The 27,689-nt window shown below is 37.0% G+C and overlaps 2 protein-coding genes across 12 annotated transcripts in view; one reads left to right on the top strand and one right to left on the bottom strand.

The window, feature by feature from the left end:
* LOC145970020 (uncharacterized) overlaps positions 1–27,689 on the top strand; it is a 137,891-nt gene that overhangs the window by 12,311 nt on the left and 97,891 nt on the right. The gene's annotated exons all lie outside the window — the stretch shown is intronic.
* Br (broad-complex core protein) overlaps positions 711–27,689 on the bottom strand; it is a 69,960-nt gene continuing 42,981 nt past the window's right edge. For 2 of the 6 annotated variants that reach the window (XM_083096386.1, XM_083096385.1), the window contains exons 6-7: positions 14,039–14,314; positions 10,127–10,264 (exon numbers count right to left, since the gene is read on the bottom strand). In XM_083096386.1, the coding sequence (XP_082952512.1) occupies positions 14,052–14,314 (263 nt within the window). In that variant the 3' untranslated portion in view covers positions 10,127–10,264; positions 14,039–14,051. Of the gene's footprint in view, positions 10,265–14,038; positions 14,315–24,526; positions 27,174–27,689 lie in introns of those variants that run through there. The other 4 variants (XM_083096384.1, XM_083096382.1, XM_083096388.1 and 1 more) reach the window with 3 other exon arrangements.

The raw sequence follows: 27,689 nt of genomic DNA, 5'->3' as shown, positions 1-27,689 counted from the left end.
TTAAATTGAAGGGAGAAAATGTAGGAGATACAAAAAAGAAAGCATCTAAATTGAGATCCTTCTATATCTTCGTCTCAAGTCCGTCCTATTTCAATATTCTGGATCATAGTAAAGATAGATCTGGTATCTCTTACATTTTCCAATCCGATCGAATCGATCGCCTGCCTCAAGTTTAATACCGCGTATACTTCTAAAGTACTCGACACAGGCGATCGTTAATTTTGCGATCCAAATGCAAGATCGGAGCAAAAGAATTTAGACCGATATATGTAATTTTGTCAGATTGAACCCTTTCGCTTTAGACAAATGTCGAAAGCCAGATATACGCGTAGATATACTTAATGCTCGATGATTCTGTATACACAGTATTATCTATATACAAGATGCGTAAGTTTACACAAGTGCAAGGTATTGCGCCTTTCTTCCTCTCTTTGTCTAAATTTATACAAGTGCGACAGACAGACATACGGACAAGATATCTTAGCGAAAGGTGATTGTGTAAAACTCGAAAAAGGTCTGAGGCCACGGCAACTGAGGTATCTATGAACAAACGCATTTTCACCGTCGTTGATTTAGCCTTCGTGCATGCATAGTAATATGATCGACGGATCCGGGCCGTTGTCATATATCAACGGAGCCTCTTTTTTATTTATTTATTTATTTTTTTTTTTGTTCTTTTCCATCACTTAACGGCTTAACAATTTGTCGTCGTTTTTATCTTCGTTTTGATATCTCTTAACTACCGGTAATCGTTCCCGTTTATTAAATCGAAGACGCGTACTTTTTTTTTCTTTCTTTATGTATTTGTATTCGTTTTGTACTTGTACTGTTCAGCAAGGCAGCGTGTTGCACTTTGTTTACATTATAATTATAGTCGGGCCGTGATTGTCCACCGAAGATTCCACAACGTCGCGAAATTGTGCGAGAATTCTTGTCGAGAAGCGTAATCCCTTCCCTCCCCCTTCGTTGCAAACTTAATACGGACTCGTACTGATACATCGTTTTCTATTACGGTTAAATTGATCGATTTGAGCGAGTCAATCGACATTGGTACGACGACGGGATGTAGAAAGCATAGGTGCACTCGAACCTCGATATAATGCATCCCGAGATAGCTTTGGAAAATAAAATATCATTTACAGAATAAATTAAGATAAATTTAAAATATATTGAATAATAAATTAAATGTAATAAAATTGAAATATATTATATTTTATAATTAAATATTAATTTACATTATATAAATATGTATGTATCAAGTTACTGGCAAGTCGTGAAAAATTATAATTTGTATTACAATCTATTAGAAAATTAGAAATCGTATCAGAAATTTAAGAAAGTAAAAATCTTTTAAAGATATATCTCTCTTTAGTCATTCGTAGTAAAAAAGAACGTTCAAGTTTTTCGTTAAACTCTGCGACTTTTTTTCATATTTCTCACTTGTTTAATCTTGTGGTATCATAAAACAACTCGGTTCGTTTGATTGATCTCGGATTCGTGCATCATGTCGAGGATCGAGAGCGTAGAAAAGAAATATGAACCCGAAAGTGAATGTAAGGAGCAGAGTCCACGCGAGAACTACTTCCTTCGCGATAATCTCGATATCTTCGTTGACGCTCTTCCTGCGGATACAGATGTAAGGATTTCTCGAGAGAAGAAAAAAGAAATATAGACCGAAAAAAGCATGCTATGATCTGCTCTTGCAACACGTGGATCCTTTTGCGTTCTACGACCCGTTCTAAACTTCGACAGCTTATGATGTTTGTGACGATGATGCAACTAAAATTAAACTTACGATGTAGCGATAAAAAGGGATGGATACTAGTGTCGCACACGCGTCGGCAAACACTTTGCGACGCGAGCGAACGATTTTTCGCGATTCGCAGTCTATACACGTCGTGACTATGTATCTCTCCCCTCTCTCATCTCAGGTTTGCGGACAAAAATACATAGGTCACAACGAATTTTCGATAAATATTACTCTTTATAATAGCAATATCGATTATGTAGCGATAGCGGTATTAGTTTGTAAAAGATGATTGCAGTGGTGAATAGCGATAATAATAGCAATATAAAATAATCATAATAACAGCAATATAGTCATAATAACTGTAATTACTATAATAGCGGCAATAATAATAATATAATAATATAATAATAATAATAATAATAATAATAATAATAATAATAATAATAACTGCGTGTGTAATAATAATAAAAATAATAATAAGCATTCAATATAATAAGATCCCCTAACACATTTAAACAATCGGTTTTATAAAACGTCGTAATAGAATACGAAATAAAAATAAGGATCTGAAAAGATAAGATACTCTAACAAAGGTGTCTATACAATATTTATGCGTGCATAGTGCAACATAACCAGTACCATCGACCAGTCGTCAATATTGTACACATTTTATGAACAAAGTTTGATTAAACTATAATCTTATAATAAACGTATTGTGATATAACAAAAATTATTGACAATATTGAAAATAATAGTAATATAGCAGTACTAATAACAATATAACAGCAGTAATATAATCATACTAGTAGTAGTAGCTATAAAATAAAAACTATACTAAACTGTGCTGCTCTACTACTACTAATAATAATATTTATATAATCAATAATTAATAATAATAATAATAATAATAATAATAATAATAATAATAATAATAGTAAAATAATTATAATGATGAGGGGGATGATGTGTGATGATGCTATTATCAATGAGAGTGACGCTGGTGAAGATTATGGCGGCGGCAACGATGACGATGACGGTGACAATGAGATAATCATAATATGATACATAAAAAGCATAATATATAAAACTCTCCGGCGATGTTAGAATACACAAGTATCTCCTCCATATGTGGATAGACTCTCTCGCGGAAGATATGTTTAATATACGTACAATGAATATCCATAATAGTATCAGAAATAACGGACGTACAATATGCGTGAAGCGAGAGGAGGAGCGCAACTACTGCGGATTCTCGCTCTCGATCTCTCTCCGTCGATCCGTCTTCTCTCGGGGAAGAGAACCGCGAGGATCTCCCTCCGAGGAATCCTCGTTCCCTCGGAACGCTTTCAACAAAAGTAAGACGAATCCGCAGCCGTTACGAATCTTTCCCGCGTGTCTATTACGTTGTATGATACATTAAGAAAATAGCGCATACCTCATTCGTTTACGCTCGTGCGATATTCGATTATTCGTGACACGCACGCTCGACGTGCCTTCACTTAATCTAATATATACACAGATATAATTATCGTATACATATACGTATACGTACACGTACATACATATACATACACATATACACACTTCAATTACACTTTAATTATTTGGAGGTGTTGTATATTCACATGGGCTCATCTCTATCTCTCTCTCTCTCTCTTTCTCTTTCTCACACATACATATACACGCACATTCTCTCCGGGGAGTACACATATGTACATTCAAGGGTACATTAAATTCTCCAGTGTCGTTTCACTCGTGCGAACAATAGATGACGTGCGACGTTTGAAGTCTCGCAAAGTTCTCATTGGCCCGAATAATTGGATTGGATGTTAAATTGACTATAGACGATAAGTTGCATTAGCCAGATATTCGTCGAAGCTTGATGCCGCATCGCGCGAATTACGCGTTACGCCGACGATAATGCACGTCGGCGCGCGACATAATGCAATAATCTTGTCACATGCGACAAAATGTGCGATGTGTATAATCGTACGTGTAATCAACTTTATCACCGTAAACATAATCTATTTAGGTTTCTCCTTCGAATATCTCCGTCTAGCGAAACCAATCGTCTTCGTAGTCAGACATTTAAATTCAAATGAATTTAATTAACACCTTAATCATAATCTCGCAGTGCATACTCGATGAGAACGATATGAGGTAATGCCCTATGTACATAAAAAAAGAAAAAAAAACAAAGTCGACAGTTAGCAATAAAATTTTTGGTACGAGTAGAAAAGATCCGTACTATACGTAAGTTCTTAGTTATATTGAGCGTAAATAATCAACCGTTTTTAACCCTATAGTTTTTCTCTTGTCGATATAATAATCGTCATTAAACTGACACGACGTTTTTTGTTCTCTAAGTATTATCGTACTATGCATTAATTTATCCGTAGACAGTAATGATATTTTCTTTTTCTTATCGTTTCATCATTATTTTTCGTCTCCTTTTCTTTTTGTAATTTTCTCTTCTTCCGATAAATTTAAAAATCTTCGTAACAATAAATTTATACTTAAGATTCTTTTAATATTAATTATGGCACAATTTAAATATTTTATTTAAAGTCTTTTTGAAGACATAATAAAAATAAATCTAAGTAGTCTTTCTCCTATGCACGACGTTCTTTTCTTTTTTTTTTGTCTTCAATTTCATATAATTACATTGTTATTTTATTTTGTTTTATTGATTAGTATGTATTTTTCCTTACTTCTCTTTATTTTCCATTTATAGTTGCATTTTGATCCCCCTTTTGAAAATGAAATTTCTTTTCTCTTTTCGTTAAAATTGAAGAGTGTTCCCCTACCGAAAACAATCGATTTATAACTTTCCCAGACTCTCGATATTCCTCGTGTTAGAGTTACGAATCGCCATTATTTAGTATCAATTTTGTCAGTTAATATTTATTTTTAGTTAAAATATTGGATTTTGTTAAAAATGGAAATAGATAAAAAAAATTAAATAAAAATAATATATCGCTCTACTTTCAATAGAAAATTCGACGCGTTATAAAATGCGATATTTTCGCAATACTTTTTCAAGACGAATATCATTCCGGGAAAGTATTACAAAGTTTTCTCGATGCTCTTTGGTAATATAATATCACACACGATGAAAGAAAACTTTAAACCAATTAAAAAAAAAAAGAAAAATCTAATCAGTCGGTTCCTCTAAAAAATAGGAATATATATATGTATGTATGTATATATATATATATATTAAGAAAAACGAGGAAACACTAGTAGAAATAAATTTGAGTCTTTAAATAAATCGACAATTAAACGTTACAAAAAAATCAGCCTTCTCAAAAGTATAAATTCGCGTATTCGTCACAGCGCCAGGAAGTAAACTTGACCTCTTCGAGTTACACCGATTCGAATTTATACCGAAGAACCCGTTCGTCGAAGAATGGGTGACTAACTTAGAAGTTTCTCTTTTGACAGGTCAAAATGAAGCTGTTAACAGCGCGGAGTGCGAGGAAACGCTTCCGAAGACGGTCGTTCCTGCCTTGAACGGTTACGATATACACATATACATATGTTTAGTCTGTTGACGATGAGATTGCACCTTTTTGTCGCCGGTCGACAGGCGAAAACCGAGTGATTTTAAGTAAACAGTAACTTTTTCACTGCCGTGAAAACCGCAGAGAGAGACGCTACGATCCTCGAAGCGACACACGCATCGCACCCTATACCGCCGCGATATAATAAATCCTGCTGAGTCTTACACGTCGGTGTAATTTATAATTTTCTCGTATAATCGGGAGAATTACGCGGTATTTCTTATACATCTCGTAAATATATACATGCACGTTATACACAGGATGCGAGCGAAAGATAACGTTTAGATAGAATAGAAAATATTTATTTTCGCCGCGTATTCATCTTCTCCTCGGCTTCCTCCTCTAAAAACCATACGGGACGAAGAGAAATTCATTAATACATTAGAGATCCGAAAAAATTTTTTCTGCGCAATATTTTTTTCTTTTTCTTTAAATCGTACCTTCTTTATACTCTAAAACGATTAGCTTTATTAATATTGATAATATTTCTCCGCTCGACGGGAGAGACGGGGGGCGCGTCCTACCTATCTAAAATTTCGTCCGTGTAAACGGTTCGGGACCTTGGCACATTCCGATAAATAATCTATAATTATTTTGTTTTTCTTCTTTTTTTTCCGCCGTTTTTTCCGCCTCGGCATGTGATGGGTCATTACCCTGCAGCAGTTACGTGCTTACGTGTGCATGCGGGGACGTGTAACGCAAGTAAGGAAGCGAACACGCCCTCGTACGCACTCGTGCGCACACGATCTATCCACCCACAACACGCGTATGCGGACTTTTACTAGACGTTTACACTAGACTAAGTCTATCTGCGATGAATGGCAACGGTTGATCGTTCTGGGTGCATTTATCCCGCGTACGGAGAGAGAAAAATATATATTCCTCGATTCGCGTCTACATATCTGTGAATTTTCAACGTATCGTGGAGTAGGAATAGTTTCGAACCATCGAACCTTATAATCATTCTCTATATTTCTTCGATTAATTATGAACACCGCGGCAAGATTTAAAAAAATATTTTTTGTTTCTTTTGTTGTCAAAAAGAATTATTCCTTTTTTTTCTCTCTTTTAAATCGACAGATCGATCAGCGATTGCCCAACATCCCATCCCTACCCCCACCCCATCTCGAGAATTTCGAAGTAGTACGATGGAAATTTTTTTCCCGACACACACAGTCTCGCGCCCCTTACAACATATCATACAACACCGAACATCGACATAAAATTCCGTATACTTTTTTTTCCGCTCATATAGCTTTAGCAATCGCGCTAGTATACCAACCGAAAAACATCACAGAAATTTCCCGACATTTTATATTTAATAATCAATAATTAATTTCCTTTCTTTTTTTTCGACGCTAAAAAGAGTTTCTTTTAAGATTACGCCCGGCGATCATAATGTGGAATAGACATATACTTTTTTTTGGTCTCTCTCTCTCTCTTTTTTTCGCCTCCTTTCGCCGAATCGTTTGATGCCACGATCCTTCCCCCTCGATATCACAGAATCACAAAAATTTCCGGAATGACTAGGATAAATTTTTTTTCCTCACTAATCAATCGCGCATTTCTTAGTAACTCGAAAATGACTTTTTTAAAGAACAAAAAAGTAATACAATAAGAAAGACAAAAACGCAAAATATCTCGCGGCCGCACCTCATCGATCCATATCGTGCTCTCCACATTATGCCCTGACCAAACGTCATCGAGAATCGGTCTACCGATTTAAGAATGTATACGTAATAATTATTATAAAATCTCTCGATATAGAGATAGCTAAATATCTAAAATCGTATATTTTTTTTTCACAGTATACTTCACACTTCGAAGATATGTTTGGAAAATCGTGCTTACCCTCTCCCTTCTTTTTTACCCTCCCGCGCATCTTTTTTTTCTCTTTCTCCCTTTTAATCTTTCTACCTGGCCGCGAATGGAATTCGAGGCAAGCGGTGTCTTCCCCGTACGTTTCTTTTCTTCCCTTTTCTTTCTCTTTCCTTCCCGCGCCTTTCTCCGTTAAATATTCCCTTTCCGATACTACGCATCCTAAGAGTTAGACGTAGACATAATTTATATTTTCCACGATAATTTGTACTTGCTCGTTAATTATTATGGCATTTCCTTTTTAGCCTTACAGATAAAACATCAACATTTTCTCGTTTTCTACGCTGAGTTTTAAACCTGAATATGTTACGATGAACAACTTTTAGGGTTTCTTCTTGCTTGTACATTTGTTAATATGGATATATTAAAAATTTGAAGAGCAGAGCAGTGTTTTCTATAATCGTTCGCGTACTGACCGAGGCTACGTCAATCAATTTAAAGTTGGATTTGCGAAACACAGCTCTTTCGCAGTGACAGATAAACACGGAATGGAAAATGCAACAATCTTTCTTGGCTCGATCAACTATAAAAATTGCGCGTTGAGGGAAACAGATTTAAGAATGTTGGCTACAAATCGTAAAAGATGATTGAAAAATCAAACTGTAAACTTCGCGTCACTGCTCCGCTCGTCCATCAGATACCTATGGTAGGGCTATGCCGATTTTTATAAAATTTGAAGAGGAGAATATCATCGTTATCGATGTATCGTACGAATATAATATATTTACAATTAAAAATATTACTTTTAAAGAGTTAAAAATATAGTTTGTATTTAGCGCATATACGACAAACCTACATATACAAGTTAAGAACCCATGATATAGCTCTACCACCTCCGCGTCTACACACGCTTCTTTACCTTTCTCTTGTCTCGTTTCGTAAAACCGATATCGTCCCCCCTTCCTATCAAATATTAACCGTCGATCAATCGTGCAACACGTCACGACCTCCTGCCATTGTCGCGATCGCTTCTCATCGATCAGCGTAACTTTCGGACGTATCGGTGCATCCTCGCCTCGTCCGTCGTGTCGCCTTTTAGGCCTCTAAGATCGTCGATCCGCCTTATCCTCTCCACTCGATATATCGCGTAAAAACGATCTCGGCGCGCGTTTGCAGTTCGACCGTGGAATCGGGATTTTTCGATTCCGAGACCTCGTGATCTCGCAATCTTTTTTTTTTACGATCAATTGCCTCCTCTCGGCTTGCGTTTATTCGCGGATTAATCACGCGTTTAAATTGTTCGTTTCACGCTCGACGAAAGAGACACGATTTCATCCGCGATTTATTCTTATCCCGTTTCGCGAACACGTGTAATGTGTACCTTTCGAACTTGCAACACGAGATAGATCACGAAAACACATTAATAATTCCGACGTGTTAAGCGATTCATTAAGCGCGTTGTCTACGTGAAAACTGTTAGGCGTGTGTTCCGATGTATATAAAAAAAAATCCATTCGTAACGTGAATTTAATCACGGAAACGATTCCCGGAAGACTGTTCCCTCTTTACAAACATCCTATCCTAAATATCCGTTTTCTTAATCTTTCTACGCGTTTCTTTTTTTTTGCGATGTGCAACTTTTGGACAACGCTAGTTAAAAACACGCGGCGGGATAACGTCCTCGAGAAAATGCGTAAGATCTCCCGCACGAAATCTTGCCGGAGAGTCGACATCTCAAGTCAACTCGAGTCACCAGCGATTCAATCGCTGATAAAATGGAATGTGTTTCTTTCTTTCTTTTTTTTTTGCTTCGCGCACTAATCTTAACGTTCAAGCCTCGTCTCGTTCCTTCCCCGTTTCAGTCGAATTACAAACTTCTCAGTCAAATTGTCCTTCTTTGGATTCATTGCAGTCTTGACGAAGAAAAATTACAACGCTACGACAAATCTAAACTAGCAGAATCGTGTGTATATGTCGATGGCCGATGAATAAACGGTAGAAAACTAAGAAAAATCTACCAAAAGACAGACTCAGACTTTAACTTTGGAATTTCTCGCTTTCCCCCCTTCGTTCTTTCTCGTTCGTTTTCCATTTAATGCCTCACGATAATTAATCACAATATGCATTGCATGTTCTGCAAGTGCAATAAGAGCTAATACGATCATTAGAATTTCACTGCAAATTAGTAAATTAACCGAAACGATTAATTCAATTTATTTATAGCGATTTGCCCTCATTTTAAGTTTACGGTCCTAAATATAACCGATGGAGCAAGGATTTTTTTTGTTAATTCAAGTCATTATTGATTCGCTTCAATAATTAATTAAGTGTGATTAACTAATTGCCTTTATCTTGGTTATAAATCATTAACGTAGATAGAGAAATTAGAATTTACGTATGATCCAAGTTAATCAACTTTCGCGACTTGACACCAAAAGGTGTGAATTGTATCTCGAGATAAATTAACTGTGGTTAGCAATTCTATTCTCTTCTACATCGCAGATCGGTAATTTCGCTAAAGAAAGAGAAGTCGATCAATCATGATTCAGTCTCGCCGATTTCGGGCTCGACTAGGACGTCTCGGAATGCAAGGTAGCATTTCTGTGTTTTCGATTATTCGATCTCGATTCTTATGGTTCGCGCCGACGAATTGATGTTGAGCAAAACGAAACGACGACGATAGCAGCGCGATGACGATGACGATGACGACGACGACGACGGCGACGATTGCGCAGACGATGCGGCACAGGGAGGCTTTGACTTTTCCGGCGTTTTCATTGCGGTTGCTGCTGCATCTGCATCTGCTGATGCATGCTACCGAGGACGTTCTTGATCGCCGAGGCCTTGAGGAGCCGCTTGAGCACGCCGCTGGTGCCGCGATGCTGCAGACTCTTGTGCGTCGTCAGTGAGTTCTTGGTACGATACGTACGATTGCAAAACTCGCAGACGTAGAGCGTGTCCGATTGCTCGTGTTTGTCCTGGAAGTGACGTTTGAGGGAGTAGTAGCATGAAAACGTGCGACGGCAGTACGGGCATTCCTGAGGCTCGTTTATGCCGCCCGGCGTGGGTGGCGGCATTCGGTACATGACAGTGGGAGGCGTCGTCGGTGCCGGATGCATCCCGTTGCCCGTACCTGAAACGTATCCAGATACGTATAAGATCGCTCTCTCGGGGACGATTATCCGTCGCCGGAAGTTAATATTCACTGGGACATCGTTAACACGATGGAATCTCCGTACTTTTGACGCTTTCGACTCTCCCGTCACGTGGCCGTGCATAGAGCGAGAAAGCGAGCAAAGGACAGAAGATATCACAAGCGTATCCATAACTCGTCGCTCGACAATACCGGACGAATGTACGATAAGAGACTTTTTATCTCTTTTCTTCTCCCCAACGCTTACTTGTATAACTGTTTCATTGTGAGTGCAAAAAAGTATGGCATACTTTGTAAAGCAGGCTTATTATCCTTCGCTTCTTATAGTTTCGATTCTTTAAATGGTTTCTTTTCTCATCAGTGTGTGGAATAATCGATTCGGTAGATAGGATATATACGTAGCATGATGTGTTTTATACATATAATGAAGTTATGGACACGCTTCCTCACTCTAAATTGTTAAATCGCGCGACTATATTTCGCGCATATGCCGTTGAAGTAAGAATAGAGACTAAGCGAAATAGTTAAGAATAGGCAGGTTATATGGCTTCGAGGAGTTAATAATATGAAGATTGGATTATATAATATTCGATATCGATTTTGACGCTATAAATGCGCAAAATAGAGATTTCGTCATTATTCGCGATAATGTAAAGGTATACGCAGAATACAATTTGCCGCATGTACAGCATGAAAGATTGGAAATTTAATAAATAATGGTTTCAATTCTTGCCCTTCCGCTTCATTTTAGGCAATGCTGTAAGAATGCGATACGACTAATTGTCATGATTAGTGACACATCGATAAAATGTATCAGCCCATCATGTTAAAAGCTCAGAGTTGGTACTTCCACGTTGAGCTGTTCTCGTCTTGAAAGTGTCATTATCATTTATCTGCTTTAAATACAAAGTACCTCATTTCTCTAAAATTAAATTGGAAACAGACTAGAAATTAACGAAAATTTATTTCTCAAAAAAAGTTTAATTTTTTAGATTATTCGTCACAACTCATTTGTCATATTTGATTTAAATATTATATATATAATATAATAAATGGGTACAACGTTTCATATAAATGTTTATATAAAACAACAATGTTTTATATAAATCAATTATACATATATATTAATTTTTCACATAAATCAGTAATCCATAAGAGTACACGAAATTACCAGCTCTGACTATATCGCTTATTAAAATTTAATTGCATTTGAAAATAAATTCAGAATGTGATACGGAGTTGTGTGCAAATCGTCGCAAAGTCTCATAGCTAAATTAGATAGACAAGTTTGTTAGATAGCATTGAGAGACGTGTAGTTGTCGTTATTATTTTGCTCTGGTGAGTTTTATCGAGTATCCGGAATGATACAAGACGCCAAAAGATTTTGACCGAGGAGAAGAAAGTGAGAGATGGGACGAAGAAGAGGGAGAGGGTCTTTGTATATCATATAACCGCGTGCATATCGAACTAGCAGCGATTAGTATTAGCGTATTAGAGCCAATTCGATAGAAATTATGATAGTTCGCGTACTGAATTAAATTATGCTTAGCTTTGAAAATTAAAGATACGCTACTTTATCGTTAGTCGTAATGATGATTAATCGAAAAAAAGTTAACTGGCTCAAGATTAAAAGCGTTCGATTTCGCGATCGAAGTACAAATAGTACGAATCCTTCGCCTAAAAATCTTATGATTATTCGGATTGATCGACATTCGTGTAGAAAGATATCGATTTTGCCGAAATAATAAAAAATTGTAACAGAAAAAAAATAATCAAAATACTAGTAAACAGAAGAAAAAAAAACAGAAAATTATACGATGCACATAAAAATTATTATTAAGAAAATGACAAAAATACTTAATGTTATTTGAAAAATTAGATTTTTGCGCGCAACGTTCACTTTGTACAAATTCTTTAATGAATGTACGATTATCGCTGTTTTTTACTTTCTCGCGAAATAATTCCTATTAGTTGTCGCGGTTTGAACATTGAATCGCATTATCGATGATTGCATTTCAAATCATCCAATTATCAAATCTCCTCCATCGACTTTCTTCCGATTTAACGCGTGAAAAATGATGTCGATAGAAAATTAATCAAGAAAAATGCGAATGAAATCAGACACGTAATCAAAGCTACAAACAAGCAGGCAGCAGGCGAACAATTAAATGGACATGCAAACAAGCAAGCAACAAACAAGATCGGTGGTTTAACTCAAGGAAAAGAAACTGCACGAAGAAAGACATACGAAGTGTGTGGCAGAGGTCACATAAACGAAAGAAAATAAGGAAGACGTAGAACAAATGGAAATCCTCTTAATTGTAGTTTCCTATCGCAAACGAGATTTTGTCATCGCTTTTTTAATTTGTTAATTGCCAAAAGAAAATTTGACATTTAATTTCACCGTCTCATATACCTATTCCCATGACTCTCAGAAAATAAAGCTAGCCAATATGTCGCTCCAAGATTTGATTTAACAGAAATATCGATAATCTCTGCAAAAGTACTAAGTAGCTATAATGATTTTCAATGTTGCTTAGCGATTCTGATGAGCGAAATGATCTTTTTGCGCGATTTATGCAAGCTGTAAATATATAATAAAATTAATTCCGCGCAGAAATGAAAGAGAAATAAAGTCCTCGACGCTCTTTCCCCTTTATCTCTAATCATGTAATGTATTGTAGACTGAAATAAATAAAGGTACCGTTGCGATCGTATCACGATGACATTAAAATAATATAATAATAGCGTTATACATGTACGTGTATTTATACGAGAGTAATATGAGCGACATTCAGATATTTTAACTTTTACCGCACATGTAACGTTACAGAATTGGAGCGCCGAGAGACGTTTGTTAAATAGATAACGTTAGTAAAAAAAAAATAAAAGAAAATATATTTCTCAAATGCAGAATGCAGTCGAAAGGAGATTTAAAACATGTCTGAAATTTTCTAAATTGAAACGACGCGAGCGTTTGTATCTAGACTCTCTCTCGTTTCTCCCCGTAAAAACTTTTCGAAAATCTCATCCTCCCTCCTCTCCCACTCCCCATATCCTGCGTATTCTTTTTCCCGCTATCAATTCGCCGATATAGCGGCATGCTGCTTCACTGATGCGTCGGAGTTTCTCGAGTCACTGACAGCAGGTATAACGGACCGGCGAATACCGGAAGAACACGAAGATCGACGGGCGCGTACGGTACCGAAGGGTACGGGCGCGAAGGACGACGGGATGAGAGGAAAAGAAAGCGGTTACGCGAGCCAAGAGAAGCGGCGACCGTAAGCGGCGAACAGGAAGAGAAAGAAAATGTACCCGCGTGCGGGTCTCCGGGACCGGTTTCTCGCCGTGGCATGCACTATTCTCGCGGAGGAGGAGCGAAGCAAGCTCTCGCGGTGTTCTCTCGGTCGGGGGCGACGAGAGAGAGAGGACAATACATGATTGGTCGACGTGCGAAAGAAAGAACACGAGAGAAAGAAATGAGGAATATGAAATTGGAATCTTAAAAATAGGAAAATAAGCGTGCGCGCTTCCGTAGCTTTGCGGATACGTATGTAAGATGAAGAGAAAACAGAAGATGCAGATAGATAGAAAGATAAAGGCAAGAAAGATAGCGAGAGAAAGAGAGGAAAGGAATATGTTTATTAAATCGCATAAGGGTGAGAGAGTTTTGAGAGATCGTGTGAAAAATCTTGGATAAATGCTGTGCGCCATAGATGTTTATAGCGAATGTGTATGTGTGGTGGTCCCTACCTTATCTAAACCTTCAAAAGAACTTAATGTCAATGTCGCCGGGCCTGCTCTTATGATAGGTATATATATGGGTCATCAGGGAATTACGCGAGCAGTACACCCGCTCGCAGATGACGCATCTGTACTCCTCCTGTCGTTCGGCGTGTTTGTCGGCAACGTGGCGTTTCAGGGATGCTTTGCTGCATAGTACCTTGCCGCACAGTTGGCAGGTGAACAACTTCTTCGCTGACTGGGTGCTCAGAGAGTTCAAGGTCAGCCCCGTCATAGAGGTGAGCACTGAAACACAACAACGCACCTCTCATGCAGCTGCACACCCCTAACACTTATTAAACCCTACATCTCGAGATTAAAAAAACGGCCGCGATACTTTCGTCCCCCTCTAAAAAAAAATTGCTTCTTCGCGCGATCATTCGCGCTGATGTTACTTTTGTTCGTGCTTGTATTTTTTTCGACGATATTTGAATGATTTCGGGCGCGTCGATTTTTTTAAGGTTCGAAAAAGAGACGGATTAACGTATTTTTCTACTTAAGATTCGTATATATTTTCAGAGACCCGATCGGAAAAGAGTTTGTAATTATTTATCTCTTATGACGATTGATATTTCATAGCAAGTATATATAGATATAATGAAATAAATTTTATTTTCGATGATCGCATGAAACTATTACGAGTATCCCACGCTTAACCAATTACGTCATCGATACGCTCTGCAAAGTCTCGTTTTATCTCACTCATTTTTTTCGCGATAAATCACAAGAGCGTATTCTCGCGGCAATTTTAATCCTTTTATTTCAGATAGCATTTACAGTTGTAAAAGTTTCGGCAAGCTACGTATTCGAATTTTGACGGAGAGAGATTCACATTTCGATTTAACTTGAAAAATTGTTTGAGAAAAAATAAATTTTACGAAAATATCTCCTCCGAATGGTCAGCACGACTAACTAAGGTCAATTCCTTTTCTTCACCATCGCAATTTTCCCTCTCGCTTACGCTTCCTCTTCTTTTCTTCTTCTTCCATCCTTCCTCTACATAGATCACGCCTCGCGCATTAATCAATTCATTAAAAACGGGACTCGCGTCGTTAGAGAGGCAATTATGCGCGTTATGGCACGTCCTTGGAAACAAAAAGAGGGAGGGACTTGGAGATGTGGAAGAATCGACGGCGCGCTGTTTCTCTTCGTGGGGAACGAAGTAAGAACTTTCTTTGATGGCGACTCTCCTCTGGCCTTGTTCGGAATTCCGACTACTGCTAATTCGAAGAGAGGGATAGGACGAGAGATGCACGCACGCACATGCATGAAATAATTCGCATACGCACGCATACACGCGCGAGCGGACACACGCCCGAAACCGCTTCGCACACGTGCGAAGCCACATGTGAATGTGTGCGTATGCGTAGGAGAGGGGAATTGCGCGGGGAAAAGACGGATGCACATTACTTCAGAGAATGTGCGAATTTGCGCGTTTAATTTCTCTTACGCGAGGGACTCTCGTAAACGACCCTACGTTGTTAACGTGCATTTTGCGAGTCACTGCGCTTTGAGAGGGTCGCGTTGGTTTGCGATTATCGCGCGTGTGTGGTACACGTACCTTCTGACGTACGTTATAAGATAGTTTCGGATAAAACGATCATTTATCAAATATTCAACGAACGTAATACCGTGTAATAAATTTTATCGAATTGTCATATGGAATTATAATGTACTCTTGTGCAAATCTTACGTATATTATATGGCAATCTTCGTTAATCTGATTTATCATTTTAATCACGTCCACGATTTCTTCGGAATAATTTTCCATAAATTGTTCCGAGTCCTCTACCAACATATCTCTCATTTTGCTGAAAAATGTAATCTTGCTTCAAGGTATATCTCAAATAATATTACTTAGAGAAATAAATAATAAGAGGATGAAAGGGAACGAGGAGGGTAGGAGGAGATGGGACGGATAACATTGGGTGGAACGTAGGAACATGCCTATGGAACCGCACATTTGCGCATATATCTTCTATCAGGAGGTAGAATGTATACGAGCTGGTTGTGCCAACTTATATTATGAATATGCATGTACATTGTTCGACGAGTCTCAAATGTGTACACGAAGTCTAACAAGACATGAGAGAAATGAGACGACGAGAGAGTAGGTACACTGAGCATTCTGGATGACATTTAAAGCATGCAACTCGAAGAAACTAAACAAATAAATGTAAAACATAAACGTAATAAATATGCGGTGATTCTGGCGAGCTGCGCGCGGCGATTTTTTAATCGAACTCCCCCTTGCCCCCTCTCCCTTCCGGTTTCTCGTACTCTGGCGATGGATGAGATCTCGGGGATCCTTCCGGTCACGTTGCCCGGACTTTACCGGATTTCATTTTTCGCGATTTGCATGTATGTACATCTCTTTCTTCGTCCTTGCCTTTACTCACCGTTTCTTACATATGCTCTCGACGCGCGACAGAAACTTCTTGCAAGGACTTCTTGCCTGTTCTTTTTCTTTCTTTCTCTCCCTCTCTCTCTCTGTCTCTCTCTCTCTCTCTCTTTCTGTGAAGATATCACGAGTGCGAATTTTGCTCGAGAGACAGCTAAATGGAAAATCGCAATGTCAGGAGCTTCCAGGATCGTTGAAACGAGTCGTTCTTACTTCGTACTCCTCACGACAGCGCGATCGACGTAGACGACTTCTAAGCTCACTATTTGCGTTAATGATCGTCGATGCAATCGGTGATTAAAACTGCAATCTTTGGTCGCAGTTAATCTTGCGCGCGAATATGATTTACGAGGCCGAAACACAAAAATAAATTTCAGGAAATATGAAAGAAATATAAACAGCGTATCAATACTTGAAATGCAATTCGTATTAGAAACATACGATTATTTTTTATATATTTCATCAATCAACGCATTTCTCGCGAATGCATTCTCCATGTTTTCTGAAAGATGTTAATTAACATTATTGATTGATATTTGTATAATGATATGTTTAATTTTCTATTTTATTTTATTTCCTATACCTCTCTCTTATTTAGCAATTGTTTGTATCTCGGCCCTATTTTATTTTTTAAATTGCATCTAACGAAAAATTCAATTCATATCAATGATTTTCTACTATTTAAGCAAGAATGACATTGATTGTCATTTTTTTTCTGTACGCAGTAACACATGTGTATGTACATACAATCGATGACGCAATCTTGTATATACATATAACCAACTTTTTAACCAGTTAGCGCCAATGATGTTGGATTAAAATTATTTGCAGAAAATGTTACTTGGTTGCAGCACTCGAGATAAAAAGTTTGCAAATCGGAACGATTTATCTTAGCGAGTCGTAACTTAATGATATATTATTGATGATGTCTGTTACAAAGATATACATTAACCAATGTATGCAGAATAACGAACTACGTCCGCGTAAGACATCTGTCAAAATCATAACGCATCGATATCACTTACCTTTCGGCTGAAAAAAAAAGTGAATCAATTTCGCCATTGAATACTGGCGACAAAACTTTCGCGTACGCTGAATAACTGGTGCAGCGTAACGTAAACATGACTTTTTTATCTGTTTTTTTTTATCGAGGATGTGATAGGTGACTAGAAAAACAAGTGAAAACACAAACGAGTTATTAAACCAAATAGAGTACATTTCTTATATTGTATATAAAAATGAAAATATATTAAAATGCATTTGATATTGCTTAAAAATAATAATAATAATAATAATAGTGTGATAATATAATAATCGTAATAATCGATCGTATAATTGTAATAATAAAAGAGTTGTAGTAACCGTATTGATCCAGATAGTAATAGTAGCAGTAGCAGCGGCAGTAGCGATAACGTGTAATAGTGATCATAGTGATAACGTGGCAGCGATAATGACAGCACTCGAAACTCAGCAACGAAACTAATTGCGATAATTCGTTGGTGACAACGAAAAGAAGGGATTCGATAATAATAATAATAATAGCGTGATCGTAGCAATAAGGATAGCGATAGCGATAATAAGGACAATTACGATGTCAAACGGTAATGTTGATGGCGATGAAAATAATAATAATAATGATAATAATATAACGATACTGTGTGTCGATGATAGTGACGATCAGTGTGCTGACGAGATAATAATAAAAATAATAATCGTAATAATGACAATAACGATAAAATAAAAGCAATGATGAATATCATGATGACATAGACGGCGTATGGTTATACATAACTAATATGTATGTATATATATGTGTGTGTGTATATATACACATATATATACACTCATATATATTAAAAATCAAGGCATTATGTGTGTAAAATAATGTAATAGGTTATCACGGGATAGCGCACTATTTTTTGTTGAAAGAGCAATTCGCATATCTGAATAATATAGATGGTGGTGCTGTCTCTTTATGTTACATTCTGTCTGATACGCACGTGCGAAGTTTTTTATACTACGTCATTAATCGATCTTTCACGAAAAATTGTGTTTTTCTACGCGCAAATGTTACATGGTCACGCGAAACGTTTTGTATTTTGTGCCAAAAAACATAATCATCTTTGAAAAGTAGCAAAGATTTTTCTAAAATATTTTTGAAATTTTTTTTCATAAGCCAATATATTTTGTATAGATTTACGAGTTGACGTTTCATGGTGCAAAGCTTTCGGACAGGTAAAACTCATCATATTCTGCGCTTCTACGCGTTTATAGTCAGCGATTGCGTGCGGATACTAAAAGGGAAAGAGCTATTTGTTCGATATCTATGTAGATATCCTAAAGTATATAATCCTACCATATAACGCAACTAACGGAATTAAGAGCTTACTGTATTGTTAAAAAGCTGTCACGCGAAAAAATTATCGTCACATTCTATTTTCTTTTTTTTGCTTTTTTTTCTTTTTAACGGTCGTATTTAATAAGGTGTCCTATCGCGCTTATTATTTACTTCTATGGAAGTGTAACGGAACAATTTTCCATTATGGGAAAATAAATCATACGTATGTGCTTTGACGAACAACCATAATCCTCGCACGTTCGTCATCAGAAAAAAAAACTAGGGTGAGAGAGAAAAAAGCAAAAATAACAAAAAGATAAAAAAGAACTGGGATTGAGTCGAAAATGAGTAAGCTTGTTTTCACGAGCGTCTAAATTGTTGTACTACACAGTCTCGACCTTAACATTATATCGATTATTACACCTATTGGTGGATATGTGCGCGTTCTTCTCCCTCGGCAAGAAGAAAAATAAAAAGTAGGAAATGAAAAGAGAAAACGTAGGGGAATATTTTTCTTTCGCTTGGTTTACCCGATTTCCGCGACTTTTGCGACGCGGTGATCTCTGTCCGTATATATCGCGCGTTCATTATATAAAAATTTATAAATTCTTTAACTTATCATTTAGGTACTTGTTTTAAGCAACGATTTGGTAACATCAGTCAAACAATTTTCACGCATCAGTCAAATATTTTATATATGTATATATTTATATATATATATATATATATATATATATATATATACACATATATGTATATAATTAATACACGTCGCCCAATTAATAAAAAGTGCGATGTGAGAAACGAATCAGTCCAAACCAATGGTCGATCCAATCGTGTCGCAGACAGCAGCGAAATAAACTACACGCGTGTATATATGTATATATATATATATATATATGTATAGTAAATATATATATAGATATATACAGAGTTGGAACGTTACTTCAAAAAAGTAACGCGTTACCGTTACCGTTACTTTTCGTGAAAAGTAACTCGTTACCGTTACTCGTTACTAATTTTGAAAAGTAACTCGTTACCGTTACCGTTACTAAGAAAGTAACGATTCGTTACTTTTTCGTTACTTTTTATAATACAAAAATTAAATTAATTTATTTTAAAATATAATTATTATTTTATAGTATTTATTATAGTTGATTTTAAAATATAATTATTACTTTTATATATTCGATAATTATAAATTATTCCATCATTGATGTTCTTCATATTCAATTTTTCATTTATTGTAATTTGGAAATTTTAGATTTATGAATACATGCATGTATATAATTTTCCAAAATATTTGCAAACTGTTTTGTAATAAGAATAGATTTTTCAATTACTAAGGGGATACTATCAGGATTACAAAATTAAAGTAACGATAAAAGTAACGGTTAAATTCGTTACTGTAAAAATGTAACGACGTTACCGTTACCGTTACAGACAGAAAAAAGTAACGATCGTTACCGAAAAAAAGTAACGGTAACGGTAACGACGTTACAAGTAACGCGTTACTTCCCAACTCTGGATATATATATATATAAAATGGAACGTCTTTGTAGTGTATGATCTTCTCTCTCGGACGCAAATTAGGTCAGTCGGTTATTGCGCGGATTTATATGTAACGTACGCGTCTCCCTATATATGTATATATAATTTCCGATGCGATAAAGGGATCTCTCTCTCTCTCTCTCTCTCTCTGCCTCTCTCTCTTTCGCGAAGCTGCGCGGCCCGCTGCGACACGTGCAACAAATATTTTCAGTCTTTCGTGCTCGGAAGCCTGGTATATTAGGCGTTTAGCAACGTCTAATCAAAAAGTCAGGAGTACTCTCATGCTTTTGCATTTGAAAAAGAGATCTCGTGTTCTGTCGCGCGTCATTTTCAAGCTAATCGCGCGCGCGCGAACGAAACCACTTATCATAAATCTAATATAAACGGAAGTGTAATGTGTGGCTCTAGAAACTATGCAAAAGCTTGAAAGAAATATTATAAGTACTTAAACAATATTTCTATAATGCGATAATATATATGCATGTAGACATTAATCGCATTAAAAATTTGTGAATCTCGCGATTTTTTCACAAGATTCCTTTTTTTTATGGAAGACCAATGAAAATACTTATATTACTAATAATTGAGATATTTTGCTAAAGATTTATATCGCGATTTATATCGATATTTTCTTCAATTGTGCAACATCCTTTTGCAAATCATAAAACACTTCGATAACGCGCGTTTGTCGTCAATAATCTTTATAGTACAATACACATGTTACATAAACATCTTCATCTACCTTTACTTGAAAGCGATACGCAACCGAACACGATAATGAAGAATGACATTAAATAGCCTGTTTATACCAAACTAACGAGAGTCTTCGATATAACGTAAACCGGTGGTAATCTGTTGGCTGCACGATATCGCGTGTTATAGGAATATAACAAAAGCGAAGAATTAAACGAACAATAAACAAAGAAGACGCTCAAATAAATCTCTATTAATATATAAATTGTAGTTAAATATTCAGTCAAATTTACATTAATTTCATTAATAATTTATTATTCGCATAATATCGCACCGACCGCTGATCGGAGGACAAATATATGTACATATGTGCGCATGCACGTATACGTGTGTACATTTGTACGTACACGTGAGCAATATACGAACGTACACAGGCATGTCACGCACACACATATAAATATATGTGTATGTATATATATATTTATATATTATTCGCAATTATATTTGGCCATTTTTACAGTAGTCACAAATTCGTTTCTTCGAATAAATCTACTAATTTAAATATTATCAATATCAGTTCTTTCTTGTGTGTCCTGACCACTATAAAATTGTGTTCGTTATTCTCATAATTTAAAGCTTCGTTCTTCTTCCTCATTCTCTCCGTTCCCTCGATTTAACAATCTTTTTGCTTTTATTTTAAACTTCCACAACGCAATTCATCCTCTCCTTATTTAAATTACCTGTACTAGTGCATTTTATGTCACGCGTAATTTCGTCCTTTTGCCCGTCAAAGATGCAAACAAATGCTTTAAAAAATCTCACAAAATATCTGGCACAATATATGCAGTCGCTTTAAATGTAAAAATTTAGTTTTTTTCCTAATTATACTATTGTTGATTCGGAAAATGTACAATCTGATATGTTAAAAAATAAAAAGTCGGAGAAGCGCGCAATCTCATCAAACGAAATCACCATCGACAACTTTCCTTTAATTGATCCAACAAATGTGATGACAATGTTACCTACATACGCATTATATGTATGTACATGCTCACGAGCATGTTATAATTGACCAATCGATTTTGCAAAGTATATTTGCGTAACATTCTGAAAGATACGAATTCGACTTTGAATATTGCTATGCGAAAGGAGGAAAATACGCGCGACGCAAAACGTATTTTAAATATAAATTATCATAGCCTATCTATAAATGCGTTTAACGTGCATGTCACACTCGTGTCAGAAATTGCCTATACGAGCCGAAGTGTGTGAAAACGCATCGATATGCGATGTTCGTGCAACACGCGAGCATCAGTTCGTCACTCGGATCGAATTCGCGTGGCTGTGTGTCTATTTGGGAGGGGGGGATTCGTGCACTTTTTGCAAAAAAATATATATGTATATAGTCAAACATTCGTTTATCAACGCGCCGGGCGCGTTATTTCTCTGATCGCGATGCAATTGTCGAGTTAACAATTTCCTTACGCGATCGGCAAGAAGATTCGAGGATCCGGGATACAAATCGGTCGAGCGAATCGACAAAGGACGACACATACACATGCACACAAACACACACACACACGCACGCACGCACGCACGCATCCACGCACGCATCCACGCACGTGGTGTAGCGATATAGAGAAAAATATGGCATCTCTTCTCGATCGAATCAGCCGATGGAAAAAACACTAAACAGACTTAGACTTTACAGGGTGGCTAAAAAGTACACGCTTGTACAGGCAGGAAACACGACGAGGTTCATTTTCGATTTTGAATCGGCTCGCGAATTAAATCTCACGGTTGCGCAATTCAGTCATACACGTTATTTATAATCCTATTATTTATAATCCTTCAACGTAACCTTCATTCGCAGTCATCACATCCCAATTCACGCTTTCACGGAGAGCCTTGAGTCGTATCACGATTTACTACGAGTCAGCCTTAAATACAGTCTCACTCCAAGCTTACTCTCTCCATAGTCGCGATTTAAATTTACTTATTAATCGTAGCTTCGCTCGTATCTCGCGAGAGCCTTTCACGCGTCTGAGGCATTCCGGTAATGATCTTTCGTCAACGATTGTTTAGTTCTACCTGATTTCCATTTCTATTTCGAATGTGTATCGAGGAACCTATTTAACGAGACGCTAATCTCACTCGTCAACTGTACACCGGCTCAAGAAAGTCTTGTCTTTAATGAGGTTCATCCATTTCAATGGCTGTCGCGAGATATTTCATGTTCCGATGCGATATCGATTCATAGTATCTAAATAGACTACGTTACAATTTCGCCGAAGATTGCAATACCTTCGCGATATCGATGTAATTGCGATCGCTGCTATCGTGTCACTCCGACGTCTCGCATCAGCATTATGGTGGACTCGCAATTATGCTCTCGACATTCCTTTTATCGTGTCTCAACTCGTGCGTTTACGTTCCACAAAAAAAAAAATGCGAATCCAAAGCGCAACTTTTTATCCTTAAAAAAAAGAAGAAAAAGAAGATGTATATCTTTCTCTAAATCAAACCATGCACACCAACAATCGTGCTTTAGGCCGATGCGCATGCATTTGTGAATCCTAATTCTGCCTCCTTTTTGTTTGCGCGACACAAAATGATGATGTCCCAGTCGTCATATAGGCTTCTTACCAAGTGTATCACTACTAAAATATTTTGCGGTTATACAATGATAAATATATGTATACGGCCGTCTATCTGTAAGTTATTTAGAATGCGAGTAAGTTATTTAGAATCGATAGAGATAATCCAGACTGTGCGAAACTTGAAGGAAAGGCCATAAGAACATCTAAAAAAGACATTCTAATAATTCAAATCCTGCTCGGACAAACATTTTCTGGGTTTTTTCCGTGTTATTCAAGCGTTAATAGCGCATATTTTTCATCATCTTCCCGTCCATTCGTCCCCAAACTGACAAAGTCGCATTTCCAAACCACGCGATTCGATGACATGGTCTTTTCCTTGCTAAAAAGTCATAAAAAGAGAAACGCGGTGTAACTTTTCGAGAGATTCGTTCGATGAAAGATACTCTAAAACGTCATAAAACGCAAAATGGACGGGAAAGAACGTATATCGAATGAAATATTCCAGCCGGATATTACAGAAGTAGAGCACTCTGTGTCTTTGGAATATATTATAATAAAGCGGGGAAAAAAGCTTTTTCCGCAAAAAACACATTCAGATATGATGCGAAACGGAAACCACCGTAACACAACAGCGCGATAAGAATAAGAATATAGTAATATATATATAGTAATAATACCAATAATAATATTAATAACAATATTAACAGCAATACTACTATTACTAATAATTGATAATGATGAAATAATTGCAATATATATATATATATATAATATGAGTGATAATAATAATAATAATAATAATAATAATAATAATAATAATAATAATAATAATAATAATAATAATAATAATAATAATATAATTAATAGAATAATAACAAAGTAAGGTACTTTATGTAAAATTCGTAGGTATCGCAAAAAAAACGAATGTAAGTCTATGTACGATAGCCCGCTAAAGCATTTAATATGGAATGAATATATTAAAGTAAAATATATATATATATATTTATATATATGTGCATGTATATATTAAACCATTGCAATCTCTCATTTTTCTCCGATTTAAATTCGCCGACGAAGAATCACGGTGTATAAGAATAAAAATTCCTTCGCAAACCCTAGCAAATTAGTCTTATCTATTCTTTTTTACCCGTGGGTATCTTTCTTCGCGTTTTTCGCAAATCATCGGAACCATGCAAATCGGACGATATTTAATAATGAAGCGATTAAACTCTCTCGATTGCCTCATATATTGCCGGGGCTCGCTTGCAGTCTTATCGAAACTTATTTTTGGACGCTTCTATCTATACTTAGTTGGACGAGTGTGTGTCTCCAACGTTAAGAGCTTCCCTCCAATAGTCGTATCCATCCTCGCGTTATATCGATCTAACTAATAAAGCCTAAATTAATTCGCGTTTCATAGCCAATAAGCGCTCTTGACATGGTTTCGACACCGATTGTCCTATTATGCCGCGAAATAATATCGAAGCTTTAGCGCAAAGTGCGTCTATACGATTAAATCCCAAACTAACGATCTTGAGATTGAAACAGCTATAATTACGGCGAATTCTCAAATCTCTGTGTTACAGACGCATCGTAATGAGCTTCGCGTTTATTCCCGTGAAAGGAATCACGATAATTGATGCAAGGTACAGAGATTACCGTATCTGTAGCATTGGAAATGGAACTCAACGAGATTATACACTGTGATCGCCAATCTCCGAAATGTGATATTGAAACGGGCGCATTCGCGCGTATTCAGTCTATCGTGCGACCGATCATTTATATGTTTCCACGCGATACGTATTGACGAAAGAAAAAAGAACATGTACGAGAAACGTACTGTAGAAAAAAAAAATAAGTACAAGTAATTATAAAATTACGATTATACGCGCTCTTCTACATTTTTTAATCCATTGGCACTGGGTCCCGTAAATCATAACGCCAGTGCGTGAATCTTACGTGCAAAATCTAACAATAAGTAATCACCTTCGTGAATAGCGTGCGAACAAAATGATTTGCCAATTGACACGCCTCGAGGATTACGCGTCGAGTAGAAAAATTAACTCGGCGAAACCGATTCTAATTCAAGTCATTCGATTGCACTCCCGTCAGTCTCATTCTTTTGCATCACAACTTTGTCAATTAATTAAATCCTAAAATTTTTCTTTGAAAGTTCGGGAGCGCGACGTCAATGTTAATATCACCATCGTAATGTCCAAAGGATTATTAAAATAAAAGAGAAAAATAGGGATATATCTAAAATAATGGCGCGAGATCAGACAGCTTTTCTATCGATTTCTGGTTCGCGCGCGCGTAATAACAATATCCACCACGTACATACACTCGTATCTTGGAAGCACTGATTTTCTCGAGACGACATTCGCTTTTCTTTATATTTTATTTTACGAAGATTGTTGTCAAGCAAGCTGAGGAAGATGCGACGAAGATGTTAAGAACGCGCGCAAACATGGCGAACACAATGGCGCAATATTAGATTTCTATTCTCCTTTTGAAAAGACGAGTGGCTTTCGACAATCGCATCTTCCTCGAGTGATCGAGCGGAGAAAGAGAATTCACACACATCTTGTGCTTTTCGAGACTGGTCCCAAATGTCAAACCCATTATGACCGATGTAAATCGATAGACGATATAATAACGTAACAATTGCATTTCATACAAAACACCGACAGACCGTTGCTATTTGAAGGCTCGTATAAATTCTCACCGAATATTCATCGCTAAACGTGTCCGTCTAATTCTTATCTCGTATTGTATGTGTTAAACATTAAACTTGGATTGCCACAACTTATTTTCCATTTTAATATTTTAATAATCGTGGGAAGGAGGACAATTATAGCCGAAACAATATCACAACGAAACGTATTTGCTTACGAGTTTAAAAATCTCTATCTAAACCTAATCAATAATAAACATTCTCATAATAAAGATTGCGCGGAAGTCAAAGTAAATAAAATCAAATTGAACGGCCACGTCTAGCGTTAAATGCGCGGTAAGATGATGAAGCCCCGATGAATCGAAAGTACGGGCTGAAATCATTTCTCTTTCCAATCGCGTTTGACGTCGCTTTTGGCCAGACAGCAAGAATTCGAAGAAGAGAACGACGTGATTCTCGCGAGGACGATCACGCTGCTGACAACGACCGGTTCAATCGCACTCCCGGTCGCCCAGCGCGACAAACCCCTTAAAGTGTCTATTAAGCTCGTTTCGTGGTGTCCCTTGGCACGTAAGACACGCGCGTACGCGATCACTTCTATTTCTGCCTACGGTGGTAGATGCTCTTGTGGTTGTTCAGGCTGTTGAGAGTCCTGAACACCTTGTGGCACAACGCGCAGACCGCGCTGTTCAAGGGTTGAAAGTGTTGTTGCTCTTTGTGCCGTTTCAGGGTGAGCTTCGTAGAGAGGGTCTTGCCGCACACGTCGCACGTGTAACAGATTCCTGGTGGCAATAGGCTACCGTGCAACGGATGCGACAGTCGCATCGCGAGGATCGCCGAGGGCGGACCTGGGATCCGCGCGTCGAATCGTTAAGATTCATAAGAAATTTTTTTTTTTCCGTTCGAAAACGCGCGATGTCGTCGAAGACGCGAGAGATAAGAAATGCGAATGCGAGAGAACAGAGATAGTATGGTCGAATGTTTTCGTAAAGCGATAGACGAGTAAAGCGAACAAGTTAAATGTGTAAGTTGATAAGTATAGCGGATAGGAAAAAAATGGTAGCGCGACGCGTAAGTCGATAAATTGTACGACGTATAGAGTAGATTAAAATTATACGTACATGAAAAAAAGATATAAAAATATAAATGCAACACGTATGTGAATCGATATGAGATATAAAAGCAGATGCATAAATGTATATATGAACCAGCGCAAAAGGGAGAAAACGTAAAGTATGTAAAAAAAAGAAGAGAAAAAAAAGAGAAAGAAAGAAAGAAAAGAGAGAGAGAAAGTAAATCAAGTAACCATAGTCCGTTACATATGCATCGACACCCAATTAAAAAGAAATATTTCCATTACGAAC

The sequence above is a fragment of the Camponotus vicinus genome, unplaced genomic scaffold (assembly GCF_025532165.1).
Source record: "Camponotus vicinus isolate PSW18456_S1 unplaced genomic scaffold, iyCamVici1.0 SCAF_4, whole genome shotgun sequence".
Classification (NCBI taxonomy): Eukaryota; Metazoa; Arthropoda; class Insecta; order Hymenoptera; family Formicidae; genus Camponotus; species Camponotus vicinus.
Note: the sequence above shows the minus strand (reverse complement) of the source record. Positions and strands in the feature narration are given on the sequence as shown.